This window comes from Diceros bicornis, chromosome 3 (assembly GCF_020826845.1).
Source record: "Diceros bicornis minor isolate mBicDic1 chromosome 3, mDicBic1.mat.cur, whole genome shotgun sequence".
Lineage (NCBI taxonomy): Eukaryota > Metazoa > Chordata > Mammalia > Perissodactyla > Rhinocerotidae > Diceros > Diceros bicornis.
In genome coordinates this window covers 91,113,352-91,124,744 of record NC_080742.1, presented here as the reverse complement: position 1 = coordinate 91,124,744, position 11,393 = coordinate 91,113,352, and the positions used below count along the sequence as shown (strand labels likewise).

At 37.4% G+C, this 11,393-nt stretch overlaps 1 protein-coding gene across 1 annotated transcript; it reads right to left on the bottom strand.

Annotated features, from left to right (window-relative positions):
* Positions 1–981: 981 nt before the first annotated feature.
* On the bottom strand, positions 982–1,935 carry LOC131422483 (olfactory receptor-like protein OLF3). The gene has a single exon (XM_058569804.1). The coding sequence runs from the start codon at positions 1,933–1,935 to the stop codon at positions 982–984; it is 954 nt and encodes a 317-aa protein (XP_058425787.1).
* Between the last annotated feature and the right edge of the window lie 9,458 nt (positions 1,936–11,393).

Below are 11,393 nucleotides of genomic sequence, written 5' to 3'. Positions count from 1 at the left end.
TGGGAGGAGGCTCAGTATGGTGACTAGAGGACTACATCTGCACAGCCGAGTGAACTGTCCTGATTCCCAAAATACGTATTAAAGTTAGCTTTGGCTGAGGAATGTGTCCTTTCTTATACTAACTACATCTTTGATATTTTATACATTATCTCAAATTTTATTTGCTTATTTTGTGTCTAAAGTGTAGGGAAAGAGTTAATAGTTTTTTCAGAGATCAGTTTTAGCATTTAAATGGCACCCCTTATATATACAGTAAAATTCCTCTCAAATTAGTTATACACTATGAAGAAGAGCTTGAAATGTAACTTTTTCTTGTTCAGTAACAGCCTTGTGGACAAACAACGTTTTGTTATAGCCTATCAGTGTAAAACAAGACTTTAGTTGATGCTTCTTCACTGAGTTACCTCCAGCACTCAGACAAAGACATTTTGTCCACATGTCGTTGGTCCAGCACAGAAGCATTTTAATCAGCTTTCGTAACAACAGTCTCTGCAGAACAGTGACTCACATTACTGGATGTGGCTACATAGACCATGCATTGTTTTAAGTGAGTCTAAAATGTGAAACTCATTTTGTTTCCAACGGAAACATGATAATCTTGTACAAAATTTGGGTATATAAGAACCACTGGTCCAAAGTAAGATCCATGAATAGGTCCACGATTATGAACAATGTGACAAATCAAAATGGTAAATCGTATTTTTTTCACTACTCTCAGGCCAGATGAATGGAGGTTGAGTAATGGTGGGAAGTTCTATTACAGCAGTCCTTAATTCTACTGAACATGCTTCTGTGACATAAAAATACTCCCACATCTCACACCCCAACCTAACTACTCAGCCTTCTACCCAGCATCACCAGTACACATTTCGTCATCCCCTTCCTGGTTGCCAGGGCAATACAGTTGACACCTGTCATATCTGAGTTGAGTGGGAGAACACACAGGCAAAGCTCTTTTGTCTAAGTGATGCTCATGATTCATCAACTTGCCAGTTTTGACATTAATCCAGATAATTGCCCTAGTAATTTCTGCCAGGCTCCCTTTACCTCCTTATTCCTTACACTGTAAATCATGGGGTTCAGCATGGGCATCAAAATGGCATAGAATATAGAGATCAACTTCTCCTGAAGGACAGATGGGCTGGAATGGGGCTGGATGTAAGTGAAAATGGTCATGCCATAACACAGGACAACCACTGTGAGGTGAGAGGCACAGGTTTGGAAGGCTTTCTTCCTTCCCTCTGTGGACTGGATCTTTAGGATGGTGGAGATGATCTTGATGTAGGACAAGAGAACCAGACAGAAAGGTGTCATCAGCAACACAATGCTAGAAACCATGATTACGATCTCATTGGAGGAGGTGTCCACACAGGCCAGCCTGACTACTGCTAGGAGTTCACAGGATATGTGATCAATAAACTTGTTTGTGCACATGGGCAAATGAAAGGTGATGGTGGTCTGCATGAGAGAGTTGATGGAGCCACTGACCCAGGATGTGATGACCAACCTAGTGCACAGCCCTCCATGCATGATGACTGAGTATCTCAGAGGGTCACACACAGCCACATAGCGATCATAGGCCATCACTGCCAGTAGAACAAACTCAATTCCACCCAAGCCCAGGGAGAAAAATAACTGGGCTGCACAGCTCATGTATGAGATTACTTTACATTTTGCAAGAAAATGCACTAACATCTGAGGAACAATGCTTGTAGCATAAGAGACATCAACAAGGGAGAGGTTGGTGAGAAAGAAATACATGGGAGTGTGGAGTCGGCTGTCCAGTCTGATCAGAAGAACAATGAGGAAGTTCCCCAGCACTGTCACCATGTATGTGACTAAGAACAGGACAAAGAGGGTGACCTGAGTGTCCCAGTCACCGGAGAAGCCGAGGAGAATAAACTCCCTCACCCAAGTCTGGTTATCTATTCCCATTAAAATATGTGATGATTACTAATCTGCAGAGAGAGTTAGAAATAACAGAAGCGGGCTGGCCCTGTGGCTTAGTGGTTAAGTGCACATGCTCCACTACTGGTGGCCAGGGTTTGGATCCTCGGCGCGCACCGATGCACCGCTTGTCCTGCCAAGCTGAGGCAGCATCCCACATACAGCAACTAGAAGGATGTGCAACTATGACATACAACTATCTACTGGGGCTTTGGGGAAAAAAAAAAAGGAGGAGGATTGGCAATAGATGTTAGCTCAGAGCCGGTCTTCCTCATCAAAAAGAGGAGGAATAGCATGTATGTTAGCTCAGGGCTGATCTTCCTCACACACACACAAAAAAAGAAATAACAGAAGCTGTTGAATTAAAGAGCCATAAGAATAACTTCTTAAAAGAATGCATACTGTATATGACTTGCCAGCCTCAGCCAGATGTTTCAGATCATGCATGGGCCAAGATGACAGGCTTGATCACAATATGCGTTATATCTACTCTACATAAGAGAGAGGCTAGTGCTTTTATAAGGACATGATGGTCTCAGGGAGTCAGTTACTACCTGGGTATAATGCAGTGCAATTTTGGAAGCTCTATATCTTTCCAACTTACCTCAGTTTCCAGGGCAGGAGAGAATTATGGATGATAATAGGAGGTAAGATGATAAGCAATGAAGATAAACACAGTTCAAAGACTTACCCTACTTATACTGCTACACCAAACATGATGAAATGTATAAATAAATTACAAAAAAAATTTGGAAGAGGCAAATATATACTGCAAATGAGGCTGGTGTCTCATGGAAAAATCTGGAATTAGGGAACTTGAATATGAATCCTGTTTTATGACTTACCAGATGTGTAACTGGGTTAGAGATTTAAATTTTTACATACAAAATGGAATAACGTTGCCTAACTCACAAGAATATTTAAGCTCCTGTAGATAACGACGGGGAAAGTACTTTATAAACTCTTGCTGGTCGTAGTACTTCAGTAGAACGGGTGTCAGCAGCAGCATGAGCTCCGCCCTGGGAGAGAGAAAGTAATAAACGTGTTTTCCTCTCATATCCCCTTCACAATTTCAGACATTAAAAAAAAAAAAAAATGAAGCAAAACCTTTAGAATATTTGAAGTCTAAAAGGTGGCTTGGATGCTTTGAAACTCCAGGGAAGTATGGGGCTTTTGGAGAATTTGGTGTCTTCAGTCTCTGGAAGGAGAGGGAGAAGAGTGGTAATTGTACCTTATTTTTTTTCCCCCTACCCTTTTTTTCACTCGTTCTGACTTGCTCTTATTTTTTTTTTTTTTTTGAGAACTGTAGCCCTTTTATATGGTCTCAGTGAAAAAGATAGTATGAAAATGGCTGCTTAGGCTTTCCAGTATAAAAGCAGGGAAAAAAAACAAATCTGTTAACTTTTGTTGACTGTTTAGCAGATCTGCATAAGAAGCAGGCATTTCATTTTTTATTAATTTGGCAAACATCTATGAAGTGCCATCTTTGCTAGATGCTGGAATTTCAAGGGGGAATATTCACTTCCCTGTGGTCATAATGTTCAAGAGGAAGAGAAAGACTCAGAACAGACTGTTATCACATCATGTGTTCCTCTGCTGCAAGCGCAAGCTGCCTGGAGAACACGGAGCCCATGACTCCCTCTGCTCCCCTTACTCACCCGGCACATCTCTCTACCACAGCCCTTGTCTCATTACAAATGAATGACAGTGTCACATCCAAGAGAACAGAACTAACAGTTCCTGCTTTGAATCTAGCCTCTTCTGCTTTCTGAGGCCTAGAGCAAGCTACTGAGTCTCTCTTAGCTTCATATTTTTTAATCTGTAAAATGTGGGTAATATTGGCCAACTGAAACGGTCATTGGTGACCTCAAATATGTTTGAAGAGTTAAAGTTCCTACACTAGTGACTGAATTAGGGCAGGTGTCCATCATTTAGTGATGATAATTGGTTGACGTTTCATTTCAAGCTCTTGATCACATTCAGGATCTTACTCCTTCATTTAGTGCCCCTTTCTACCATGCTGGGTCTCTCTTGCTCCTGATTGATTCCTTTTCCCTCATTATAAAAAAGTATACACACCCAATTTGGGGAGAAAAGTCTTTTTACATAACTACCATTCTAATTCTCTCTTCCTTTCACGTCCAGAACTCTCAAATGATTGGTGGCCACAGGTTTATTTCCTCATAACCTTCATCCTTTGAGCCATGGAAATCTGGTTTCCCCTGTCACTAATCTATAGCAATTTCACTCTTGAAGGTCATGTGTGGCTTTCTAATCATCAATTCAGAGACTTTTATTCTATTTTATTTCTTCACTTATCATTTAAACAATTTAACTATTTGTTCCTTCAAGCTCAACTCTGTGATGCTCTTCTGTCCTGATTTTCTTCCAGACTAATTTTCTTTGTCTGTATTCTTGGATAATTAATTTAAATTCTCCTGCTCCATTACTGTGAGGATTTTCTAAGGTTCTGCACTCAGAACTTGTATTTTTCTTTCTACAACTTTTCCTTCGAGGACATATCTCTAACTATAATAATTATTAACAATTCTATACGGTTCACTCTCAATTCTACAATTATCTCTTACACTTCTCTCCAAAAGTCCAAATGCTTTCTTCAACAGCTTAATAAATGTTTCCTAAATATCTCATGATCAACTCAACTCATTTCTCCACAAACTGTATTCCCTCCTGACTCCTTTATTTCTATCAATAGACTAAAATTCTCCCACTCTCCCAATGCATCATGTTTAAATTTTCCCTCTTCCTCAACACTCCATAGAATAAATCACCTTCTTTCATTGTTTTCTTTAATATCTTTTATCTCTCCCTTAGTCTTCACTCTCGCTGCTAAAACACTAACACCTGCCTCGTCATCTTCCATCTGATAAATTGCAACAACTTCCTTTTGAATCTCACTGATTCAGCCTGTGCGTACTCCAAACCAGCCTATACTCTTCCACCAGAATGATCATTCTAAAATGCAAATTTAATCATACCCCTTAAACACACAAACAGATCTTGTGATGTCCAATTGCTTACAGAATTAAGTACATCATAGACAGGAGAATGTTTAAATACTCATTAATTGGATCCTGCCCTATCTTTTATTGTATTATTTTCAGTATTTATTATCATGTGCATGCTTTAGAGCAAAGCATTCTATTATAATATCCTGTTAATACTTAAATATCTTTCACAGATATGTCAGCTAATACTTTCAACCCGTCAAAGAGTGTATTTATTTCTAGTCTTTTGCCTTGATTTTCAAATAATTTAAATTTAATTAATTGATATCTAAATATTCCTATTTTCTACAGTCATAGAATTTCTTCTTGGACACCTGGTAGATTAAAAAAATAGAAATAGAAGTTGCATTTATTCCTTTTATGTTGAGACACCCTCTTTGTGAATTTTTTAGATGCAATTATTCTGAACGGGATTTTTAATATATGAATTACCTAAACTTATTGCGATCCTTTAAAATAGGTCATGTGGGAGTAAAAAACTGAGACCCTTACAAATGAGGAAGGGATAGGTAATGACACAGAAATTATAGGCAAAATTAGATATGAGGTTTGGGTAACAAAGACGAATTTCTCATTGTTATAATATAATCTTTGTTAACCTTAGTTAGAAGTACCTCCATGTGCCTTCTCCCTTTATTCAGTTATTAATACTTATAGCAAATAGAACCAAAATATCTTCTCTCTATGACAGAGATATGGAAATAAACATAAGTTTTCAGATTCTTAATACAGCACATTTTGTATAACTTAATACAACTAATTAGAAAGTTCTTTAGTCAGTTATGATTTTTTGTTTAAATAAAGAAAATCTGTTCACTTAGCCTTAAACCTATTTGACCTTGTGTATTGGGGTTCTTAACAGTCTTGGCTGAGATAGGCAAAATCCTGAATACAGAAGCAGAGCACATAAAGGTAGGTCTCACAACCTGCAGATATGTTTCTTTCATGCTGGTCAAAATAACTCAGAGCCATACCTTTACGTGGTTGAACTGTCCAGAGAAACAGCACTTTCATACAGAGAAAGATTTCTCTGACTCCTGACTGAAGAGTTGGTTGATGTAGACACTGAGTGTATCCATCCTGAGAAGGAATATTTGCATCTTCCTAACGTATGGAAACAGAGAAGCCAGGCCCCCTAGGGTGGCTGATATCTCAAAGATGGATTTGACATCCTGAAAAAAGAATTGATTTTTTCTCTTTGGAGTCTTGTTAACTTCTAGCCTGGTTTGGGTACCTGAAATTCACTTAATCAAGTCCAATGTTTTAGACTCAGTTTCTCAAACATGTGCAACATGACATTCACTTTTGGTGACATATTTTATTATGGTCTCATTGTGTGAATTATCACCTTCTTTATATTTCTTGTTCCTTGTAGCTAAGACTAGCATTATCTTTTGCAGTAAAATTCCCTGTCTGGCAAGTCTCCACAATGTGCAACCCCTACAGCCAATTCTAGAGGAACCAACCCTGGGATAGAGTTAGGAGACCCCAATCCTAGCTCTATCTAGTTCAGTCTCAGAGTGTCGAAGGTCTTTGAATAAGCCATTAATTGCCTTATATCTTAACTTATCTGTTATTATAAGGAAAATCATAATATCGTGAGTACCAAAACCTTTGGAAATGATTGAGATTGGAGGCTTTAAAGCAATTGACAATTCATCTTTTCTTTTCTGGCAATATAATATATTAGTTTTCCCATCACCTAGTCAATAGCAATACCTAACTAAAGATTTTATACTTCTGGGCTTCTTCCTTAAGTGTCTTTTTCTCTCTCTGTCAGTACTAAACCTTGAGAAGCCTGTTGAAAAAAAATTATACCCAAGCCTCACACTTCTGTAAAGCACAGTTATTTTACTACATTTGCTACAGTTCTTAAGATGGAAGAATTCACCTGTCTTGTGTCATATCCCCGATCCAAAGTCCCTAACAAGTCAAATCATTTGTGTTTCTGTCCCTTCTAAACCCACACTCCCACACATTGTTGCTGCCTCTCAAATATTAGTCAGTGCCTAACAAAATACACATGTCTGCTTCCATCTAGGTTTAAGTTGGTCTAATGAGTCCTCCCCTCCAACAAAATGATAGACCATATAGAATAAATATTCCAAATTCTTTGGGCTCCAGGGCTCATAAATCACTTGGGACTAACTGTGATTGTTAGGGACACTGCTGGGACGAAGTTGACAAGAGCTCCGAAAACAGCTCAAACACTAAGCTAATGAGCTTTGGCAGCAGCTGCATTGGCAATGTAGGGCTGACAGACTTCCCCTAGGAGCCTCGTGCATTAGAATGTTAAATGCTGCAGCCACTCCCAATTCACAAGGGCAGAGCCTCCATGCTGCCCTTCTTCTCCCTGTGTAATGCTGTTCTCCCTCCTTCTCCCATCATCTTTGTTATAGCCTCAGGTCATTCTAAAAAGTGAGAGAAGCCAGCTTTCTGAGGTTTTAGGTTGTTCTCCTATAGCACAAACCAAACTTTACCCTCAATGGCCCAATGCTAGGGAGCAGTGCCTGGGGCTGCATCTCAATCTGGTGTAAACACCAATTCTCCCCTTCTGGCTGCAGACACCCTTATTTCCCCTTCTAGAGACAGGAGAGATGTGCTTCCCTCCCCTGGCACAAGTGCAAAGAGTCTAATGGGCTTCTGTGAGCATTGTGGGTATGATGGACATCCTAGTACATTTCTCACGGTACTACTTGAGCTCCAAGAATAACAACATCGCATAGACAGATTTAAAAATCCAAATCTACAAAAATTTAATAAGGGGAGTATCAGTAGCTATTGGAAAAAAGTGGAAAAGAAAAAAGGTCACCCAAAATCCTTAACACAGAAGGGTGAAATTTCTATGCCTCTTCAAACTTTTTTTTCAGGTTTATTAAAGTGTAATTGACAAATACAATTGTTATATACTTAAAATGTAAAACATGATGATTTGGTATATGTATACATTGTGAAGGGATTCAAACTTTATTTTTAGTTAAACTTTGTATTTTGAGATCATTGTGGATTTACATGCTGTTGTATTAAATTATACAGAAGTATCTCTTGTACCCTTTGCTCAGTTTCCCCCCATGCTAACATCTTGCAAAGCTATACTACGATGTCATAAGATATGACATAATATAATATAATTATATAACTAATTATATAATATAATGTGTAATACAATATCACAACATATTGACATTGACACAGTCAAGATACAGAACATTTCCATCACCACAAGAATCCCTCATGTTGTTCTTTCATAGCCACACTCACTTCTGTCTAGCCCCTACGTTCTCCTTAACTTCTGGTAATCACTATCTGTTCTCCACATCTATAATTTTGGCATTTTAAGAATTGCTTATAAATAGAATCATACATTATTTCCCTTCTGGATTTGGCTATTTCACTCAGCATAATTCTCTGGAGATTCATCCAGGTTGTTGTGTATATATCATTAGTTGAGTCCTTTTAATTGCTGATGAGTACCCTATGGTTTGTACGTAGTACCTTTTGTTTAACCAATCAAATTTTGAAGGACATCTGGGTTGTTTCAGGTTTGAGGTTATTATAAATAAAGCTGCTATAAACATTCAGGTACAGGTTTCTACATGAGCATAAGTGTTGATTTCATTCGGATAAATGCCTAACAGTGCAATGGCTGAGTCACAAGGTAGTTCATAATTATGTTTTTATTTTGTTTTTTAAGACACTATCAATCCATTTTCCAAAGTGGCTGCATCATTATACATTCCAACCAGCAATAAATGGTTGGTCCAGTTTCTCCTCATCCTCAGCCGCATTTGGTATTGTTGCTAATTTTATTTTAGCCATTCTGATGATTTTTATTTGCATTTTTTTAAAGGTTAATGATGTTGAAAATCTCTTTATGCGCTTCTTTGCCATCTGTCTATCTTCTTCAGTAAAATGTCCCTGCGTGTCTCTTGCCCATATTCTAATTGGATTGTTTGCTTTTCTACTGTTGAACTTTGAGATTTCTTTATGTATTCTAGATACTAGTTCCTTTTCAGATACGTGGTTTGCAAATATTTTCTCCTGGCCTGTAGCTTAACTTTTCTTCCTCTTAACATATTCTTTCTCAGAGCACAATTGTTTAATATTGGTGAAGTCTTATTTATTATTCTTCATTTTGTGGACCATGCATTTGTGTCTAGTGTAAGAACTCTTGGCTTACCTTAGATCCCATGGGTTTTTTTCCTATGTTTTTTCTAAAAATTTATAGTTTTATGTTTAAGTCCATGTTCCATTTTAGGTTAACTTTTTAATAAGCTGTAAAACTGATGGAGTTGCCTTTTTTTTTTTGCCTATGAATGGCCAATTGCTCCAGCACCATTTGTTGAAAAGCCCACCTTTCCTCCATTGAATTGCTTTTGGACCTTTGCCAAAAATTAGTAGAGCATATATGTGTTTCCTTTTTTCCTTGTGGGTTTCCTATTGTGTTCCACTGATCTATGCATTTACCCCTTCGCCATTACCACATAGTCTTTATTACTGTAGATAGATAGTAAATCTTACAAGTGGATAGATTAATTTTTCCCCACTTTATATGCCTTTTTCAAAATTGTTTTAGCTATATACTTCCTTTTCCCTTCCATATACATTTTAAAATAATCTTGTCTATATGTACAAAAAAATACTTTCTGGACTTTTGATAGGAATTGTGTTAAATCTGTATGTATATTTATATATATATATACATAAATTTGTGGAGAATTGAAATCTTTAGTGTATTGAGTCTTCCAATCTGTGAACATGATATGTCTTGCCGTCTATTTAAATCTTTTTTTATTTTTTTTATTAACAATGTTTAGTTTTAAGCATATAAATTCTGGACAAGTTTTGTTAGATTTACACCTAATTATTTCATTTTTGAACTCTTGTAATTGGTATTGTATTTTTAATTTCAGTATTTACATATTCATTGCTAGTATATAGAAATACAATGGATTTTTGTATAATTATGTCATATCCTGTAGCATTGCTGAATTCACTTATTCTAGGAGTTTTCCATAGATTTCTAGGGGTTTTCTATGTAGACAATCATGTTAACCTGCAGATAGGAACAGTTTTATTTCATCTGTTCCAATCTATACGCCTGTATTTCCTCTGCTACATTATTGCATGGCTAGAATTTCTAGCACTATGTTGAATAAAAATGTTGAGAGCAGATATCACCTCCTTGTTCCTGATCTTAGGGGGAAAGCATTCATTTACCATTTAGTATAGTGTTAGCTGTGGGTTTTTGTAAATGCTATTTGTCAAATTGAGGAAGTTTCCCTCTATTCCTATTTTTCTGAGGATTTTTATCATAAACATGTGTTGAGTTTCATCAAATGCTTTTTCTGCATCAGTTAATATGATCATGTAATTTTTCTTTCTTAGTCTACAAATATGGTCTATACATTGATTTATTTTCAAATATTGAACCAGCTTTGCATTCCTGAAATAAACTCCACTTTGGTCATGCTGTATATTTCTTTTTATATATTTATGAATTCTATATGCTATTACCTTGTTAAGAATTTTTACATATATTTTCAAGAGGGATATTGGTTTGTAGTTTTCTTTATGTGTGTCATCTTTTTCTCATTTTGGTATCAGAATAATACTAGCTTCCTAAAATGAATTTGGAAGTATTCCTTCCTCTTATGTTTCTGGACAATATGGGGCAGAATTGGTGTTAATTCTTCTTCGAATGTTTGGTAGAATTTTCCAGTGAAACTTTATGGGTCTGGAGAGTTCCTTTTTGGGAGTTTTTAAATTACAAATTCAATTTTCTTAATAATTATAAGGTTAAAAGGGGGAGGGTACCTCACCACAGCCAGGTGGAGATGAAAAGCTATACTCTCCACATAGTTTCCACTGATGCCAAAGTAAAGAGGGGGCTCATTACTGGCTAGCATGGATGAAAATCCTGGCACCCTTCTTGGCCATATCTAAGACTACCCCAGCAGGGCTCTGGGGATCACTGAGGAAGCCACTTTCTTGAGACTAAGGAACAAAGAATAAGCCTAAGACTGAGAAGCAGGACAACAGAGAAGAAGCCCCTACCCCCTATCATCGAGCTAGCAAGCCCTGAAGAACAAGTAACATTAATATGTCATGGGGGAGAACAAGTGTGTGGAAAAGACCCTCTCAGAGGTACAGGCTTAAAGAGAGATCCTAAAGCTGAAGGTAGAACAGCAACATGGAGGAAAACAGTCTGATAATCCAGACCTCCAACCCAAGCACAAGGTGATTCCAGAGAATTTGAGGGTAGTTGCACACTGAGACTGCCCATAGCAACAACAAAACCAAAACTCAGCTCAACTCTTTACAATATTGACTCATCCCCAACATACACACATACTGAAAGCCTAAAAGAAGAGAGACTTACCCATTTCAAGGCATAAACCTATTAAACTCTGTCTC

What these genes read in the sequence shown, in the direction of transcription:
- LOC131422483 (XM_058569804.1), bottom strand. Translation starts at nt 1,935, where the DNA reads ATGGGAATAGATAACCAGACTTGGGTGAGGGAGTTTATTCTCCTCGGC.